At 34.2% G+C, this 21,226-nt stretch overlaps 1 protein-coding gene across 9 annotated transcripts in view; it reads left to right on the forward strand.

Moving 5' to 3' along the window:
• The window catches only part of ANKRD17 (ankyrin repeat domain 17), a 162,210-nt gene that overhangs the window by 25,040 nt on the left and 115,944 nt on the right, over positions 1-21,226 (forward strand). Inside the window, exon 1 of one of the 9 annotated variants that reach the window (XM_068542832.1) lies at positions 7,309-7,386. The exons of the other annotated variants lie outside the window; for them this stretch is intronic. Coding sequence (XP_068398933.1) covers positions 7,333-7,386 — 54 coding nt within the window. The 5' untranslated portion in view covers positions 7,309-7,332. Of the gene's footprint in view, positions 1-7,308; positions 7,387-21,226 lie in introns of those variants that run through there. 9 annotated transcript variants of the gene reach the window in all.

Genomic DNA, 21,226 nt, shown 5'->3' on the forward strand with positions numbered 1-21,226 from the left:
TTGAGATTGCAAGGTTCCTTGGGTAGTTTTTGCATCCTGATTATTTTCCGTGCCTTTGATACTGTCTTAAGTGACCTAGAGCTGTTTCTTGTATCCCCCAGAGCAGGGGTCCCCAGTCCCTGGGCCGCGGACCACTACCTGTCCCTGGCCTGTTAGGAACCCAGGCCGCACAGCAGGAGGTCAGCGGTGATGGAGCAGAGCTCCATCTGCCACTTCCCTTCACTCCCCATGGCTCACATTACCGCCTGAACCATCCCCCCCACACACTGCCAGGTCCTTGGAAAAATCATCTTCCACGAAACCGGTCCCTGGTTCCAAAAAGATTGGGGACCGCTGCCCTAGAGTAGGACAATCGTCCTTCCGGAAGGTAGAAATTGGTTACTCAAAAAAATTGGATTTGGACTTGTCTTGTTGTAATTTGCATTTTTATCCCCAGTCTCTCTACTCTCCCCACTACTGTGCTTGTGGGGTTGGGGTAGGGAGGTAGGCTGTGTGTGTGTGTGTGTGTGTGTGTGTGTGTGTGTGGTATATTTATTTTTGTTGGTAGATACTTGTTGCTTTGGAACAGAAGAAATTGAGAGCACTGTACTATCAGTAGATTTAGCCTATTTGAAACAAAACCAAAAAATATTGAAGTAAGTTATTCCTATTATATATGTACTTGTTTATTTTTATTTGAAATGTTGTACAGAGAAATTTGGGAGGTGAATGCTGTCTAAAAACAATAAAAATCTTGTCAATTTTGTATACATAGAACCTATTGTGAAATACTAGGAAAAGAATGAATTCATGGTGTGACCTAGCATCGGTAGAGACAAGTGCAAGTGTCCAGCAGGCACAACTGTAATTGGAGATGTGAAAGGAGGGAAAGCTGTTTTGTTTCTTACTTTGCTTAGTCTGTTACTTACATTTGGACAAGACTGTGGTTGTATTTAATTCTATACATGGGACACATCTGGATGAAATATTTGTTTGAATATAATAATACTTTCTGTACTGTCCTGAATGGAGGTTTGAGTTTTATTTATTACTTAGATTAAAGAAAAATGGAAAGGGACTATATATCAGAGAAGATGAAAAAATCATTGCAGATTTTGATTTTAGACTTTGTTGAAAATCAGGATCAAGTTTTTCTAGATTATAGACTCTTGAAGGTGTAGTAACTATTTGTCATTCTATATCCATTGTGTAGTATAAAGCCTGTCACCTAGTAAGCACTCAGTAAATATTTGCATAAATGAATGATCAAAATAGTAATGATGATCTTTCAAAAGAAAGTTTACTAGGGCCTTGTTACAGCATTAGCCTTGAGAAAAATTTTATTTAAGCAATAAATATCCTTCCTCACATTTAGAATATACTAATGGATGGCCTTTGCATGATTTTATGTATTAGGTTATAATTTTATATATCCTTACTTAATCCCTTGTTACCTAAGCCTTTTAGGTGTTCCTCACATATCTAGAAGCCTGTCCAACTATTTACATTTATTTTGGAGGTTCTGGTGAAGTTTTAATCATTCTTATTTTTAAACATTATCATCAAAATTAGACCTGGGATACATGTCAAGAAACTGTGATAGAAGCTGTTTAGTGCTCTTTGTGTTAACAAAAACCTATCTTCTTCGTCTTAGTTTGCATTCGATTTTTTTTCCAATAATGACGGAAGGATTACTTTAGAAATTTGTGCTTTAAAAATGAATAGTTTGAAATAAATGTGGAAGGCAAACAAATGAACACCCAACAGTATTTTATTAATTTAGTTTAATAAGAATATACCCAAAGAATTCTGGATCTTTATAATACTAAATTCCGGCAGAAACTTCACAACTTAGTTAAAGAGTCCATTAAACCTGGATGGAATTTGTATTTAACAGAAGTAGATTTTTTAAAAGTGTCATTTGACTCACCATTCTTCTCTCTTCTCCAAGTACATACATATAGATAGAATCTGCATTGTGGCTCCTTATTTTGTTTTTTGGTTTTTTTTGTGGTAAATAAATTCTTAATCTGTCAGGGAATGAATGTATTTTTTTGTTAAGGGGACAGAAGTTAGATGAGAGGAGATGTAATTTGCATTTGCAATTCCTTGAAAAGTGGAAATGATGAGGGAGTAAGGATAAATCTAGATACATGTTTTAAAACATGCTTATTTCTGATCTGGGTTTCTCTTAATAGATTTTGTATCATTAATACTTACTATTTGTAGGGAAGCAAGCAGTCTCATTCACTGTCAGAGTGTAAATTCAACCTTAGAGGGCAATTTGGTAACATAAAGTTTTAAATAAAGTTTTAAATACATGTACCCATCAAGAAATTTACAGTACAGTTATATTCAGGTATGTGCAGAGTATGTGTGCCCTTTTGTTGGGCATGTTCATTGCAGTATTGTGAAATGTTGAAGCAATACAAATGCCCATCAAAAGGGAACTGATTAAATAAATTATAGTACAGTTTTTTAGTGAAAATTTGAGCAACTATCACAATCAAAGAGAGAGAGATACATATACTAATCTGAAACAATTATGGAGTATTACGTTTTTAAAATGGAGATGAAGAAAAGTATGTACAATATGCTTCCATTTGTATAAAAAATAATCTACACTAAGATATGCTTTATATATGTAGGTTATTTCTGGAAGAATACACTAGTTGTGCTTTTAGGAGTTGGTGAGAGATAGGTTTACTTTTCCCTATGTTCTCTTTTATATAGGAATGTTTTCCATGTACATGTATTACTTTGCAGATAAAAACCATAGTTTAAAAAAAAAAAAGAAAGTAATCTGTGGTGGTAATGAAAAGAATATTACTGTGCTACATTAGACATATATCGAGGGCTTCCCTGGTAGCGCAGTTGTTAAGAATCCGCCTGCCCATGCAGGGGACAAGGGTTCGAGCCCTGGTCCGGGAAGATCCCACATGCCACGGAGCAACTAAGCCCGTGCACGGCAACTACTGAATCTGCACTCTAGAGCCTGTGAGCCACAACTACTGAAGCCCACGTGCCTAGAGCTCGTGCCCACGCACCTCAACAAAGACCCAACGCAGCCAAAACTAAAATAAAACAAATAAATTAAAAAAAAAAAAAGACATATATCGAGAACCCCCAGTCATATTGTGGCATGATTTGGTTTAGGAGAAATATAAGGTAAATTCATGGGGGTAGAGTTATTTTAATAATGTATATAGGGTATCAGAAATTTGACCAGATTTTGTTAGCCTTTTAATTTAAATTCTGTTTAACTCTTTAATGTATGTATGCCACTTATGCTTGGTCCAGGCTATTTTACACTTCTGATAAAATATAACTTACAGAGTAGAAAAGAGAAAAATAGAGATGTTATAAAGTAATGACTACATTTCACACATTTTGAGGGGTGAAGTTGGTTCAGATTTTGTTTTTCTAGTAGTTTGTTTTTATGTAGGTGGGTGAAATAATTATATTTATGCCGCAACCAATTATTTGTCCTTGTTTTGTTTGAAAATGTGGATTTTGAAAAGTCTTGCCCTTCCCTAAATAGAAAAAAAATATTTGATGGGAGCAGAATTTCTTTACAAGGAATATTTGATTGAAAAAAAAATGTTTTATGTGGAGGAACAAACATCAACAAAATGTTAAACCATACAAAGTAGGGTTGTTTGCTTGTCAACATATTTCTCTGTGTGTGTGTGTGTGTGTGTGTGTGTGTGTGTGTGTGTGTGTGTGTGTTTGGTTTTCTTGCTCCTTGTTCAAAGAAATCAGTGCTGGTCCTAAATAAAATTGTAACTTTCAGAAGATTCCTTTATGCAGTCTTGGTATTTATTAAGCTTCTTCTGTCCTTTCCCCCACTTTTTATGGGAGGCTTTTCTCTTCACTTTGGACGTTTGAATCTTCTTATAGTAGTAAGTATTTTCCTTTATGAATTAAGTTACTTACATCTGTGAGTTTGTGTTTGTTTGCATAACTGTTAGTAGGTTAGCTGTCATTTATGCTTTAATGCTTTTGCCATAGGTGAAAATTAAAGATTTTGAAATCCATTTTAGGCAAATGGGAAAACAGGTTTTTTTGCCTACAAATTGAGGTTGAACTAGAAAGTGGCTTACTATTAGGATGTAGGGTCTTATAGCAGATGTATATGAATCTCCTTTCACACACCCTTTTGCCCAAAGTATCCTATGCTGTGGCATAGGTCCTCATATTAACAAAAGAACCAGAAAATAAAATTAAGAATAAATAATTACTTTTCTGTATAACAAAGAATTACAGGGAGTTCCCTGGTGGCGCAGTGGTTAAGAATCCGCCTGCCAGTGCAAGGGATACGGGTTCAATCCCTGGTCTGGGAAGATCCCACATTCCATGGAGCAACGAAGCCCGTGCGCCACAACTACTGACCCTGTGCTCTAGAGCCCGCAAGCCACAACTACTGAGTCTGCGTGCCACAACTACTGAAGCCCGCACGCCTAGAGCCCGTGCTCCTCCACAAGAGAAGCCACTGCAATGAGAAGCCCGCCCACCACAATGAAGAGTAGCCCCCGATCACCGCAACTAGAGAAAACCTGCGCTCAACAACGAAGACCCAACGCAGCCAAAAATAAATAAATAAATTTATTAAAAAAAACAGCAATAGAAATTCTCAAATATAGAGTCTGTTTATATTTAACATTTCTAATATCTTATTTCAGTGACCTAAAGATAATAGTCACAGAACACATGTTCTTGTCATCAGAAATAATTCCTAGTGGTAGCAATAATTTAAAAGGGATTAAGATACAAAACTGAATATCAGATGATTCCTCTATTCATGCATTTGTTATTTAATCAACAAATACTTAAGTCCTTGCTCTATGCCAGAGACTGTGCTGGCCCTGGGTATACCTTGGCAAACAGAGCATTGCCTGCTTTCATCAAGCTTGTGATCCGTAAGGGAGAGACATGATAAATGATATATAAATATCTGTAATTCTGTAAGAAAGCCATAATCACATCTTTATTAGTAAAAAGTTAACAGTATATGTCAGAAAACATAAGGGAAGCACCATATAATCCTAGAACAGGAGGGAAGGAGACAGTGAATGGTTTGATTGATTTGAACCTTAGGGGGCCCGATTTCTTGTCAAAGTTGGAAAGCCTGTTCTTGGCTTATGGGAAATAAGAATGTATGAACATATGAGTTCCTTGAACTCAAATCTACCATTACTTGCTTCTGTTGGAAGAAGGTTTGAGAAACAGAAATTTCGTTGATGACTTCTCCTAAGGATGAAGCAGTTTATTTGAAGTATGGAACGGATTGAGCTGGAAGGAGGAAAATAGTAAGATCAGTTTTCTAGTTATTCATAAGCTGTGTCTTAACAATGGACATTATTTTGTTTGAGAACCTCCAAATACCAGACACACTCATACATAAATGAAAGCACTGTATATGGTCTGAGGGAAAACATTTTTAATATCATTTGTTTTCCATTAATTTCATACATCCTTTGAAGTCAGACCATTCTGGGTTTGAATCTCAACTCTGCTATATAACTGTGTACTGTCTGCGACTTGATTTTCTCATCTGTAAAATGAGGGTCATATCATCTGGAGGAAGTATAGTAGATGGTTCAGAGGACAGACTCTGGAGTCAGGTACCTGGGTCCAAATCTTAGCTTCTTAACTTAATTAGCTTAGTTGTGAGTAAGTTGGGGAAGTTGCTTAACTTCTGTGTACCTCAGTTTCCAGAATGGAGATAATAATAGTAGCTACCTTTCTTTTAGGATTATTGTGAGATTTAATGAGTTCATATATACAAGGCACTTAAAATGGTGTATCACATATAGTAAGCACAAGGTAATTATTAATGTTATTATTTTGAATTATTATCATCTAAGGTATTGTGAGGGTTAAATAACATGTTTATTTGAAAAGCAATGACTTGTATATTGCCTGACACAGTGAGGATGTCTCCTAAATATCAGAAACTGAGTAGTAGATACTTTATCTCATTTAATCTTCTTATAAACCTGTTTAGAAGAAATTTTATCTGTTTTGTTGACTGTACCCAGGACAGTTTCTGATATACAATAGAAAATCCATTGTTGAGTGAATGTTATCCCTTTTTACAGATAAATAAACTAAGGCCCAAGAGAATGACAGAATCTTTCTACTAAAACATGGCATCACTTTGAGGAGACATTACTGGAAAGGCCATTCATATCATCACTTAGATTTGACCATATGTGAATGGTCTTTCCTGTCATTTTCCTTTCCTTTAAAAAATTCACTTTCTCTAGTTAGGTTAGGAAAATTTAGACTAGAAGAACTGTTCACCTTAGAGTTATAATTAGATTGGTTAACCTCATTGAGGGATCACTTCAATTTCAGTTTGTATAGCACTCTCACAAGTACAGGGTTATTTTGTTAATACTGCAGAGCACAAAACATTGTTCCTCTCCCATTGCATTTTCTATATTATATATAAGGAAGAAATTTGACAAAGTAAAAAATTTTACTAAACTGAGGCTCAATTACAGTGATAAATATAAAATTAGCTCTACTGTTACTCACCCACTTTGCTATTTAATCCAGAAACAGTGTTTCTGAATTTCATTCATCTGAAATATTTTAGTCTCTTGTAGTATTTATGATAAGGTGGGAGGAGGCCAGTTCTTTGGTTAGTAAATGAAGTTAAAGACATTCCTAGAAAATGCATATAACCGTGATGTGTTATGGCTTGCTTCAGTGATTGTAAATCTGTTGAATGTTAATCTCATTTCTCTTAAGATATTTCCAAACAGATTAGTTTATAGAAAACCAGTTTACCATTAAAAAACTACATTAAATTATTATTTTTGGCACCCTCAAGTCAGCACCTGTAATATATGTGTTAAATAATACATATGGCTGATGTAACAAATTCCTAATTTGGTATTACCTTGCCTCCTTTGCATATTTAATACAGCCATTAATCTTACTACAAGGCTTTACTAAGGATAAATTGCTACGTAACCCACTTCAACCTCTTTTGTTCAACCAGAAAGCCAGACGTGTTTAAATAGGTTTTAAAAAAATACATTATTACTTCTTTTTTGAAATTTTAGAGTTTTAAAATTTGAAATGGTAAAATAAGAGACTTTATTTTGCTTGTTGAAATTACTTGACAGAAGTTTGCTTTGGAATAGAGCTTCTGTATCTTTAAAAAATACACAGTGAGTCACCCCCTGCTCTTTTGGTAGATGCCTGGCTAGTGAACAGCTAAGCTGCTTTAGGCATGTAATAGAACATTCCATTTCCTGTTCCCTTGCTGACACAGAGGAGTGTTCCTGCTGGCAATGATCTAATCATAGTGCAGTAAGAAACATGGCAGTTTGATAAAACATGGTGGAGACAGCGGCTGAAATGGAAGCATATGTTCTAGAAGACATTCTTGAGGTAGGGCTAGGTTTGTAAATGAAATGAAAGTTGAAATCTGAACAAAGAAATCTTATCTGCCGGAATTATTTTACAGATGAATAGATAAGAGGAGAGAGCAAAGAGAGGCAGAGCATAAAAGCAAGATACGGTCAGACCTTATTCTGTGTGAGAATGTGCCAATCTAGTTCACATGATTACTAAAACCTTATTTTGTTTAAACCTAATGTTTTGTAAATTGTAGATATATGTTTGATAGGGGAAAAAAGAAAAAGAAAGAAAGGGCCTCGGACTTAATAAAAAGCCTTGTGCTGGTGGTGACCTTTAGATTAACTCATTAGAAGGTGGGGTCTGCAAAGCAGCTTTGAGTAGGTTTAGTATCATATGTCTTAGAATTCATTTACATATCTAAGCCCAAAACTCCGCTTGCAGTTAACTATTAAAAACAGCTGGTTATTTTAGTTTCTAGGGTAAAATTAAGCATATATATTAATCTAATTGCTTAATTTAGCTGGTACATTCTGCTTCTAGGTTTTTCATGTGACTTTATTATAAAATAAATTATTAAATTAAAAATTAAAGGACAGTAAAATTTAACTAATGCTTGAGAGCTCACAAAAATCTGCATTTTGAGTCATGAGAATTTTAAATTATATTTTCTTTTTTTTCCTGTTTGTGTCAGTGTTATAGAACCTATTTGCGTATAAATCAGTTCAAGAAAATACATGTCAAAGTGAAACTATAATTGGTTTTGGCCTTGGATGTAATACACCATCAAATATTTGTATTTACAGATATATAGATATTTAAATCCCATTTTCTTATTTTGGGGGTTGTAGGGTTCCCCCCCATTAAAAAAAACTGGCTAATTTTCATGATGGTGTAATGATGGTGAGTGGTATTCCTAATACTTAGAATGTTAAGATAATTCATTAAATATTTTACTATCTTCAGGAAGAGAATTTGTTAGGGGGAGAGGGCTTGGGAGAATAAGCTGCAAAGGGAAGCTAGGCGGGGTTAACAGGAGAAAAAAGCCTATGCGCATTATAAAGTGCTGCATGATCAATGAGCATTTTCTGGAGTCCCTCAGTGTATGCTTGGAACTGACATTGCAGCAAGTCTCATGGTTGTTCTGCAGAGTGAAAACTGATTCCATTGTATTATCTAGCTCCTTGCAGACACCTGCCAACATACTCTTTACCCCTGTCCTAAGAGCTATTGTCTGAGTTGAATTCTCTGGTTAATTTCCATTCTTTTCCTTTCTTTTTCTTTTTTATATTTTGATAGAACTAGTGAGTTTCCTTAGAAGTGGTATGGTGAATCTTATAAATAGTGATATATACTTTCATCAGGGAACTTCAATAATTAGCAGTGGTCACATGACTATTAGTGGTTCAGATTAAACAAGTCTAATTATAAAGTTCTAGTGGGACATTTTTATTTGCTTTTTAAAAATTTTGCTTTGGATTTTAAAAGAATCGTACCTTATAGATTTCAGTAAATTTATATGACATTTTCTTTGGTCATTTAAAATTTCAGCATATGATGGATTTTAGAAGTCTTATTTTCTGGGGAAAACCCACTTTGGCATAGTTTTATGCCTTAAGTATAGGTTTTTCTAATACTATCTTAAAAATTGGCTTTTCATTATTCCCACTAAAACACAAAAGTGTTTAACATCATGTAAAGATTTTATGTTGCCTAATTTGTTCATAGTTACTAGTTAGTTACAGAGGTTATTTTACCTCTGTAATTTTGATTGTTTGTCCTAATTTTCAGTTTCTCTTAATTTGGTTCCTATACACCTGTTGCATTAAACCATACTAAGTGAGTTTTCTCTTTATTTAATATTTTATTTAACTATTTGGCAATTACTGGCAGACTAGAAGTGAAAATTTTCCAACTAGTCATAAAATATTCTTTTCCAAAATTAAAAGTACTCATAATGACCTAATGCTAAAAATAAAAGTTTAAAAAGAATAGACTTGCTAACTCTGAAGCTAAATATACCATTTTCTAAAGTACCTCATATTGCAAGTGAATAGATATATTTTATACAGTGAGCTTTCTAGAAAAATTTTTTTAACGGGTTAGCTCCTTGTGTAAATGTCTAATAATGAATAATGAAGTTCATCTGTATGCCACAGTGACAATTTTATTATTGTATCTAATACTGAGCCAAACAAACTTCTAATATTTGAAGTTTGTCACCATAATTTTCATCTTTATGACTGTTTATCTGGAATTTTATATAGATTTCTGATTATTTACATTAAACATTGAATTCCTGCTATTTTTTTTTCTTCTTTGAATGTAACTTGGTCTTTTGACTCATACTTTTTTTTTTTTAACATCTTTATTGGAATATAATTGTTTTACAATGGTGTGTTAGTTTCTGCTTTATAACAAAGTGAATCAGTTATACATATACATATGTTCCCATATCTCTTCCCTCTTGCATCTCCCTCCCTCCCACCCTCCCTATCCCACCCCTCTAGGTGGCCACTAAGCACCGAGCTCATCTTCCTGTGCTATGTGGCTGCTTCCCACTAGCTCTCTATTTTACGTTTGGTAGTGTATATATGTCCATGCCACTCTCTCACTTTGTCACAGCTTACCCTTCCCCCTCCCCATATCCTCAAGTCCATTTTCTAGTAGGTCTGTGTCTTTATTCCCATCTTACCACTAGGTTCTTCATGACCTTTTTTTTTTTTTTTCCTTAGATTCCATATATATGTGTTAGCATACTGTATTTGTTTTTCTCTTTCTGACTTCACTGTGTATGACAGACTCTAACTCCATCCACCTCACTACAAATAACTCAATTTCGTTTCTTTTTATGGCTGAGTAGTATTCCATTGTATATTTGTGCCACATCTTCTTTATCCATTCATCCAATGATGGACACTTAGGTTGCTTCCATGTCCTGGCTATTGTAAATAGAGCTGCAGTGAACATTTTGGTACATGACTCTTTTTGAATTATGGTTTTCTCAGGGTATATGCCCAGTAGTGGGATTGCTGGGTCGTATGCTAGTTCTATTTTTAGTTTTTTAAGGAACCTCCATACTGTTCTCCATAGTGGCTGTATCAATTTACATTCCCACCAACAGTGCAAGAGTGTTCCCTTTTCTCCACCCCCTCTCCAGCATTTATTGTTTGTAGATTTTTTGATGATGGCCATTCTGACCAGTGTGAGATATCTCATTGTAGTTTTGATTTGAATTTCTCTAATGATTAATGATGTTGAGCATTCTTTCATGTGTCTGTTGGCAATCTGTATATCTTCTTTGGAGAAATGTCTATTTAGGTCTTCTGCCCATTTTTGGATTGGGTTGTTTGTTATTTTGTTATTGAGCTGCATGAGCTGCTTGTAAATCTTGGAGATTAATCCTTTGTCAGTTGCTTCATTTGCAAATATTTTCTCCCATTCTGAGGGTTGTCTTTTGGTCTTGTTTATGGTTTCCTTTGCTGTGCAAAAGCTTTTAAGTTTCATTAGGTCCCATTTGTTTTTGTTTTTATTTCCATTTCTCTAGGAGCTGGGTCAAGAAGGATCTTGCTATGATTTATGTCATAGAGTGTTCTGCCTATGTTTTCCTCTAAGAGTTTGATAGTGTCTGGCCTTACATTTAGGTCTTTAATCCATTTTGAGTTTATTTTTGTGTATGGTGTTAGGGAGTGTTCTAATTTCTTTCTTTTACATGTACCTGTTCAGTTTTCCCAGCACCACTTATTGAAGAGGCTGTCTTTTCTCCACTGTATATGCTTGCCTCCTTTATCAAAGATACGGTGACCATATGTACATGGGTTTATTTCTGGGCTTTCTATCCTGTACCATTGATCTATATTTCTGTTTTTGTGCCAGTACCATACTGTCTTGATTACTGTAGGTTTGTAGTATAGTCTGAAGTCAGGGAGCCTGATTCCTCCAGCTCCATTTTTTGCTCTCAAGATTGCTTTGGCTATTCGGGGTCTTTTGTGTTTCCATACAAATTGTGAAATTTTTTGTTCTAGTTCTGTGAAAAATGCCAGTGGTAGTTTGATAGGGATTGCATTGAATCTGTAGATTGCTTTGGGTAGTAGAGTCATTTTCACAATGTTGATTCTTCCAATCCAAGAACATGGTATATCTCTCCATCTATTTGTATCATCTTTAATTTCTTTCATCAGTATCTTATAATTTTCTGCATGAATCATACATTTTTAAAAGGTGCTTTTATTTAAGTCTTAATAAAAAGAAAACAAAATATCATCAGTGAATTAGTGCAGATTAATTCTCATAATGCTATGGTTTACCTTTTAAATTGTGATTGCTTATTATATATATCCCTGTGTATTTAACCTAAATTTTTAGATGATCTTCAAAATCTTGAGTAAAATACTGCAAGTTTCTAAAACTTATAGTAAAACTGGAAAAGCTTGATTTCAACTTATATCATTGCTTCTCAGCTATCCAAGGTAATGGATTTAATAGAATAACTTGGTTATTTTAATTATGCAAATAATCCAGTCAGTAATTTTCTTCTCCAAACCAAAGTAGTCAAAGTGTTTCTGTTCCTTTTGCCCACCGTAACTAATACTCAGGAAAACAGCCAAATACAGATGATGGAAAATGGCTGGGAGGCTTCTTAAATATCTCTTTTTTTGTATTGCTTATGTTAGTTTTGCTGAGACATGATTATAATTTTAGAATTTTGATGTTCTTCCTCTAAGTCATATATAATAATTAATAATGGATCTTAGTACTCAGAAAGATCAGTAAGAAGAAAAAGTCCTCCAAACTTTTTTTTTGGAAGGGTATATTCCAAATTTGTGTGACCAAGTGCTGTGTATATAAACCTGAGGTTTATACAAAAGCTTTTTAAATATGAAAATATAAAACATATGAGAGGTCATTTCAGAAACTTGATTACTATATATTCTGGTTTCATTGTTTCTATTTGAACCATGTTTAGTAGTTTTTCTATAAGAATTGCTTTAGAAATGAGAAATTTTCGCAAATCTTTTAATTTTAATCTAATTCAAAATACTTTCTTCAGGTTATAGTGTTTGATATATTTTTGCTTTAAAAAAGTAGCAAGTTTTTGAAAATAAAAATATTTACAGTGTTAAGTATAATAACTCTCATGCCCGATCTTGTTCCTTTGTCAGCTAGAGCCAGTTTCTAGCTTCATCTGTACTTGATTTGACAGGTTGTAATACATAATCTAAAAGCCTTAAATCTCTGTCGTTGTTCCTTAGAGATTCAGTGGTTGAGGATTTGGCTGAACTCTTTAGGGTGTAACTAAATTAAGGGTCAGATTTAAACATATTAAGTAGGTTTATTATGGAACCATTTCTTGCTCTGTATTTATCTTGACATCAGAGGGTTTTTAATAAAATAAGCTTGAAAGAGTCACAGGGACACTATTGTTTCCTTTTGATTTGTCACCATTATGGACTAGTGGTAAATAGTGTATTTTCATCTAAACAGGGTAAGTCCATTTGCTATTTATCATAAAAATTACTTTTAGTAATGATATGAAGTCTCTGTGAAGTAGACTCTTTTGACAGTTACTTCCTATATTTCTTTTTAGTCTGTAAAATAGATTGGCTTATGTAATGCACATCATTTATATATTTTATCAGTAAGTCTTCCATGGATTTCTAAAGTTCTGTATCTATATAGTTAGTATAATACTGGTGACATTTTTCACTAGGAAGAGTTGGAGTTACTCTTAGGACATAAATATAATTTGATCTGGAGACAGAAGAGTTTAGCTAAATATGTAAATTATTTGAATTACTGTAAGTAACATTTTCTATTCATTAAGAGGCTTTGGAAGGATTAGACATTTTAGGGGACTTCCTTGGTGGCGCAGTGGTTAAGAATCTGCCTGCCAATGCATGGAACATGGGTTTGAGCGCTGGTCCGGGAAGATCCCACATGCTGCGGAGCAACTAAGCCCGTGCGCCACAACTACTGAGCCTGTGCTCTAGAGCCCGGGAGCCATAACTGCTGAGCCCTTGTGCCACAACTACTGAAGCCCACGCGCCTAGAGCCTGTGCTCCACAACAAGAGAAGCCACCGCAATGAGAAGCCCGCGCACCGCAACTAAGCGTAGCCCCCGCTCACCGCAACTAGAGAAAGCCCGCATGCAGCAACGAAGACCCAACGCAGCCAATAAATAAATAAATTAATTAAAAAAAAAAAAAAGAAGATTAGACATTTTGGGCAGATTGAATCTTATATAATTTCGCTCCAGTGTTGCGCATCTTTAACATGCTAGGCACTTGAAATTCAATGAGCTTATTAGTCCAGCTAACTTTGCTTCATAAAAGTAAAAATTCGATAGATAGAATGTCTGTGATTGGTATTTAAACATTCTTGGATTCAGGATGTGTATAGATTTGTATTTGAATACTAGTATTTTACTTCATTTGTTCATCTGAATAGTTTGAAACCCATGTTTTTAGCATTCTGAAATTTTTAGTACACAAATATTTTTCTTTAAGCACCTTTACGTTATCTTTTTTGTGCTTATCTAATTGTTATGCATATTTATGAATGTCAGGCTGTCTAGAAAGTCCCCTAGATCCCATTTTCATCTTTTTATCTGTAAAGATTTTTCTATTACCAATTCAGTCAGTATGTTGTTATACATAATGTGTATGTATATATGTGTATGTTCATGCAACACACTCACATATATGCTTACATATACTCTGTATACACACATCCATGTTCATGCTACTTTATGCTTTATGAATACTCTTATGTATATATGTGTATGTTCATGCAACACACTTACATATATGCTTACATATACTCTGCATACACACATTCATGTCCCTGCTATATTATGTTTTATGAATACTCTTACTTGAAAGTTGAGTCTATCTTGAACAGAGGAGCAGAAGTTGCAACATTGCTTTCACACATCAACTTTGGGAGAATGCATATAGGAGTAGTAGAAGATGACTAAGAGATACACTTACGTTAGTTAATAATCCCTCTAAAGAAGACGGATATTTTAGTGGAGTATAAAGACTTCAAACAGCTTGCAAAAAGATAGTATAACTAGAGGTATGTGAATTAATCTGTTATTACTCTCACATGAGAGTAAAGGCAGGGTCATCCAAATGCCACTGGTCCCACATTAATCCAACATAGTCCAGTGGTTAATGTGTAGGATGCTGTGAAGCATGCATTAGGAAAAGTCTACATCATGTATTACCTGCATATACATGTAGCAACATTGGCACTTTCCTGGTTCTGAATTATTAGGGGCCCTGTTCTGACCCTTTACTGAAGTACTCAGTCTGACGTGAAATGACTTGATCACTACAAACTTGATGAGTATCAGAGTCCTGCTTAATCGTTGGTTTGGTTTTAATACATAGCTTCCAGATTTGCCAAGACAAAGGTTTTTCAGGAGGTGTTTGTAAATGTATGTGAGATAACTTTTGGTTTAATGAGTGGTTAGATTAATATTGGCCATTAATATTGGTCTTGGATGGAATCACGCTTCTAACTAACTGGCTATATGTTGATAGATAGGTACATAGGATGCCCACATAATTTTATGGTGGCAATAGAAATTGACCACATTAGTTACAATTTGTTGAAAATTTAAGTTATTGTACAGAGAGATTGTGTCATTACATGTTAACATAATTTTATAAAAAAATAACTGTTATCCAAAAGAAAAACAACTGAGAAGAATGGCCTTATTTTACATTTTTACAAATATCTTTTAAGTCTGGCTTAATAGAAGATAACTGGGCTCATATATCTGCTTTTATATTCAGTCTGTTGCAATACATTATTTTGGAGGAAGTCTAAGAAGAAAATGTCTTACGTTTATATGAGGGTAAAAAAAGGGGAAGGATATTTTAATAACCCTTTTGATAATTGTGGATATTCTTCTTTGATACCACTCCTAAAACTACTCAAATGGGGGTTTCCTGGAGATCAGTTGCAGTGTGGAATCTGAAACATTATCAATGAATTTTCTGAACTTTGTTCAATTAAAACCCACTGGTTTTTTGTGCATTTTGAATAGATCTTTTGGTGCATGATTTTGTAGCACCATACATTGGCAATTGGAAAATACTGATTTACTGACTTCCAAATATTGCTGCATTTTATTCTGCAATAATAACATTTGCTAATATCACCACTGTTCTCCTTAGAAAAGTAAAAAAGTGGGAAGCTGTCACATTCAGTGACAGATATAAGTTTTCGAAAATTCTAATGTACACTTGAAAGCTTGATTTTATCACTGATGACAAAGAAAGTGAGTTGTTTTCCTTGAAATGATATTGGTGTTCGTGAAAAAAACTATTGGTTTAGCTCACATTTATATAAGTGTTTTCTTGAGACAACTACAGTACCTTGGTATGCAGCAGAAATGTTTCCCATTTTGTTACACAGAATATTAAAAAGTAATACACCCAAGGTTGAAAATTTTAAAATTAGTACTTTTTACTGCTTCATAATGGAAACTCACCTTTTTTTTTTCTTTTTCTTTCATTTAATTATGAGTGCATGACCGAAGAATATGATGATTCGTGATATGGCCATGATTCGTGTAAAGGGACCAGCAGTTTTACCCACCATTACTTTTGTATCATCAGTACAAGTGTCAACACAGTGAAACAGGCAAATAACATTTTAGTACTGTATTATAAAAATAGTTTTAACTTCAGAGACCCTCTGAAAGAGTCTTGAGGATCCCCATTGATCCTGTGGACCATACCTGAATAACCGCTGGTTTAGTATATTGCCCAAGTTTACAGTCAGTAATGGCATAAAACTAAGATTTAGATTTAAGTCTATTTGATTAAAATGTTTTCTTTTACCATTTTATCAAATTTCTTAATTTATCACATAGTCCCAACTTCTCTAATCTCTTTTGTCTCTAGGTTTCTTTTTCCTTCAACTACAATGTAGCAGATTTAAGACATGGGAAAAGTTTTGTGGAAAAAAATTTAAATACTGCTTTACAATTATAAGCCCTAGATTAGTCATTCAGAATTTATGAAAAAGGATTTTGAGGATTCCCGAGTGAAATATTGAGTGAAAGTAGAAAGTGGTTTTGCTTGAGGAATAACATTCCGTAAGTAACACTTTTGATTTTGGTAAGGGTAATTAAAAACTTAAATGGGTTATAAATTTCATCAAATGTCATATGTTACAGTTCTAAATGATTAGGAAAGGACTTTATAAATTATAACTATTTGAATATTCCTATCCTAGCAAGTGGAAACAAGTATATGAAGTATTTGTCAAATTTGAATATTTTTCTTTTTGAAGGTTTTAGGCTTCTTTTCTATATTCTGTCACAGGTGCCAGCTGGTTTTCATCCAGTCACAGAAGTTCTTTTTTTGAGACTAGTTCTATTTTATATTGTCTATGAAAATGAAAAATGAGATTAAGATAATATATATCTTGGTTATCCAAAGACTAAGCTGTTTCAGATTCCTTTGCATAGTAGCAAATTAAGTCATTTAAAATCTACTTCATACTTTCCTCTTGTATTTATATGTACTGTGTTTTTGCCACAATTTAATTTTGAAATTGGCACTGAAATCATGTGGTCCCATAGGAAAAGATGGTCAGTTACATCTGCACATCTCTGTCTTTACACTTCTTAAGTGCTGCAACTCTTCTCCCAACCTCCAAATTCCAAGGGACTGTTGAGATGAGGAGCAATGTTGAGCCAGTGTTAAACTGCTTGTTGGTGTTTTCTGCTCTCTGAATTCCTTCTTTAGTCTCAGAGCTTTTATCATTTAGCCTCTTTCTCTGAGTTTTGATACCTGCTGCCCACTTTATTTTGATTTCTTATTCCTGCTACAGATTGTCTAGATTCTGCTCTTCTACTTGATGTTTGACTATTGTGACCAGCCTAACTCCTTGATTACAGACCTTCTCATTTGTTGACCTTCTCATTTGTCTAACTAGTGTTTATCCTTAACTGGTTCTAACCTTGAATTTGTCCTGTTGCCATTTCCCTAGTCTTTGTCACATGTTCTACATTTGTAATTTATGCCCTGTCATCATGAGAAGATCAACATATATTTGTATGAACTGTTTAAGCAAGTTTGAGAAATACAGTTTCTAAATTCTTATGTTCCATAAGGAAATACTGGTTAAGATTTTCCAAAAACTTGTGCTGGTGTTTAAGTGTTCACAGACATTGGAAAGTTTTCCTTTTTATTATTTTGTCACATTTGTACAATATTTGTTATCTTCCCAAAATACCTTTCTCAGTTTCTTTTTCCTGATTTTCTTGGTTTTATCTATGAAATAAAGTAAATGGAGATAATAGTAGATGGAAAACTGCTTTCTTCTATGAAACTTTATTTAAAAAACCAAAATATTAAGATTAAGCCCTATAAATGTCATTTGAAAAAAATCTTGTCAGGTGGATCATCATTTTGTAAATATTTTATGAATTACAAAGAATATGTCTTTTATAAAGTGTGATAGGTAAGTGAGAATGCTGAATTATGTTGACATTAATTTTTAAGTATTTCTAGAGTATATGTAATAGGCTTCCTTTTTCATTGTCTTGAGCTTATAGTGTTATTATATGATTTTCTGTGAATAGTTTTATTCTTGGTGTCTTCCATGACTTAGCATTGTATCTTGAACACAGTAAATGCTTGTTTCTCATTTTAATTTGAGTTATGCAATGAAGGAATTACCCTCCTATCTTTTTCTCTTGGGAAGTTCTTTGAACTCTTAGCTTCCGTTAGGTATATACATGGAATGAGGAAGAACTAAAAGTTAATCACATTACTCAAATCAACCCAGGTGATCAGTAGGTTGGAGTTCTAAGACTTAGAGTCTTCGTATATTACTTGAAATAAGTTTTTTTTTATTCTCGTGCTTCTTAATCTCTAAAGTTAAATTGTACCATATAGTTTCTCTAAGATCCCTTCTAGATATAAAAGTCTTAACTAGAACTCTTAAGACAGTGGCTTCAGTAACTTCTAAACAAAAAGTTTGAGATGATGGTGTGTATCTCTCATGTATTTCAAAAGCTTTATAACCTGTTTTTCTTTGTTACTTCACATTTAAGAACCAAATCCAAGCTTAGTTTTGCACCTGAACTATCTTTTATTTGACATTCTTATACCCACCCAACTTTATCTTTACCATATTTAATCTGAATTGTTTGCCTTTACATTGTATTCTAATATTCTGTTAGTGCTTACATTGTTTACCTGCTACCCTCTTCAACATCTATTCATTATTCAAAGTCCTACTCCTTCCCTAGGGTTTTCTCTCTCTAGCTTTCCTTTCAAGTTGATTATCTCCTACCCTTTTCTGCTCTTAAAAAGTAATGCGAGACTGTGTACATTTAAAATATTTTAATGTCTCTGTAATGTCCTTGGTAAATGTTAAATTCTTTAATATGGATACCTTGGCTCTTTTTAAATTAAAAAAATTACTTCTGTATTTATGTAAAAGATATTTCATCCCACAAAAGAATTTGAAGTAGCTTATAAAAGTATATATTATAAAAAATAAAAATACAAAAGGCAGAATTAGTAAATGAAGACCAGAGGTAAAAGTAGTACACAGAAATGCATATACAGGGGCTTCCCTGGTGGCGCAGTGGTTGAGAATCTGCCTGTCAATGCAGGGGACACGGGTTCGAGCCCTGGTCTGGGAAGATCCCACATGCCACGGAGCAACTAGGCCCGTGAGCCAGAATTACTGAGCCTGCACGTCTGGAGCCTGTGCTCCGCAACAAGAGAGGCCGCGATAATGAGAGGCCCGCGCACCGTGAAGAAGAGTGGCCCCCACTTGCCACAACTAGAGAAAGCCCTCGCACAGAAACGAAGACCCAACACAGCCATAAATAAATAAATAAATAAATAAATAAATAAATAAATAAATAAATAAATAAATAAATAAATAAATAAATAAATAAATAAATAAAAATTAAAAAAAAAAAAGAAATGCATATACAATATATAATTACTAGACTTAGATTGAATTAACTAGCAACCAGAGCCAAATTAGAAACTTGATGAGTTTTGAGGTTTGTGTTATTCATAAACTCCATAAGCATACTACATGATCTGGATAACTAATATATTTCGTGCAATTAAGGTCTCAAAAAATTTTTTTCTTTGGGCCCCTGTATTGGAGGAACTGCTTGTTGTAATAAATAAGTTCATCATTCCAAAAGTAAACAAGCTTTATATTGTTTCTACAGAATGTAAGCGAAGAGTTTTCTGTTAAAATTCAGTTGGGTTAAAAAAAAATAGTACTGTAGCCTGAGTACTCAGTTTTCTGGTGGTCTGGTTTGTTTCAAGGATAAAATTTAGAACATCTGGAGCAGAGGTTGCAAACTCGTGGTTTCTTGGCTATATCAGATTTAGAAATGTATTTTGTATAGCTCACATAATGTTGGCCCACATGATGGCCATTTATTTACATTTTCTTTAATTATCTCAGGACTTTTGTGTAGTTTTCACTGTTCAGGCCTTGCAAATGTTCTGTTAAATTTGTCCCTTTAGGGGAGGAAAAACTTCTCTACCCTCTTAGGTTCAGTGACTGAGACCTGCAAATTAAACTGATAGCAGATTAGCAGGAGAGAAGATTTATTACACATGCACATGGTGGGGCCTCATGGAAAAGAAGTGAAAACCCAAAGAAGCAGTTAGGCTTGGGAGCTTATATGCCATTTTAACAAAGGGTGATAAATTGTGTCCTGACTAGACAAAGGAAAAAGAATTTGGGCTTCTAGGGTGGTAAATTGTAGGAAGGTAACTATATGGGAAAATTAATTGGTAGATAAGGATTATTTATTGAAGTTTCTTATGCAGACTTAAGTGGGAGCCATCACCAGTGAAAAGAGTCATCTCCAGTGATTGAGTCTTTCTCCTCTTCCTGGTTTGGGAGAGGGCAGGAGGGTATACTTCACAAAGGGGAAATTTGTGTACTACTTTTAGGCAGAAAGGGGTAGGGCATAGAGTTCCTTCTCTGCATCTGCCTCTCAGTTGCCTTCAGTCAAAATAATCCTTATGCCAAAGTGGTATATTTTGGGGTAGCATATTCTAATGTCCTTTATCCCCTAAGTGTTTTATGTTTTTTTAAATTATTGTGACTGGTAATTCTTTATATTTTATTTGGCAGTTGCTTGTTGCTTATATATAGAAATGCAATGGACATTTGTATATTGACCTTGTATCCTACTGGCTTGCTAAATTCACTAGTTCTACCAGGATTGTTTGTTTGTTTGATGGTAGGATTTTCTACATACATGGTCACCACTGCAAATTAAGTCAGTTTTTTCTCCCCTATTTTTATGCCTTTAATTTTTTATTTCTTCCTTTATTGCCCTAGGTAGGACCTCCAATAAAATGCTGAATAGAACTGGTGATCTGTGGACAACACTGCCTTGTTCCTGATCTTAGGGGGAAAAGTTCAGTTTTTCCTAATTAAGTATGATGTTATCTATACTCTTTTTTTGATTATCTGGTTGAGATGTTCCCTTCTATCCCTAGTTTGCTAGGAATTTTTATTATCAAAAACAATAATTTTTTTTTTTTTTTTAGTTGAAGCATTTCAGTTTATTTCACTGAATAAGGTATTTTACATTTGTTGATAACTCTCTACTTTGTTCCAAGTTACTTACGTGGCTTACAAAAATACATATGAAATAAAAAAAAGAATCAATGGAGACAAAAAAGAGCATGTTAAAATGTAACTATAATACAGTTGACCCTTGAACAACACAGGCTTGAACTGGGCAGGTCCACTTATACATAGATTTTTTTTCAATAAATCCATACTAAAGTATTGATACTACGTGATCCGCAAGCAGTTGAACAGTTGGTTCTCAGATGCAGAACTGTGG

This window comes from Eschrichtius robustus, chromosome 4 (genome assembly GCF_028021215.1).
Source record: "Eschrichtius robustus isolate mEscRob2 chromosome 4, mEscRob2.pri, whole genome shotgun sequence".
In the NCBI taxonomy this organism is placed as follows: Eukaryota; Metazoa; Chordata; class Mammalia; order Artiodactyla; family Eschrichtiidae; genus Eschrichtius; species Eschrichtius robustus.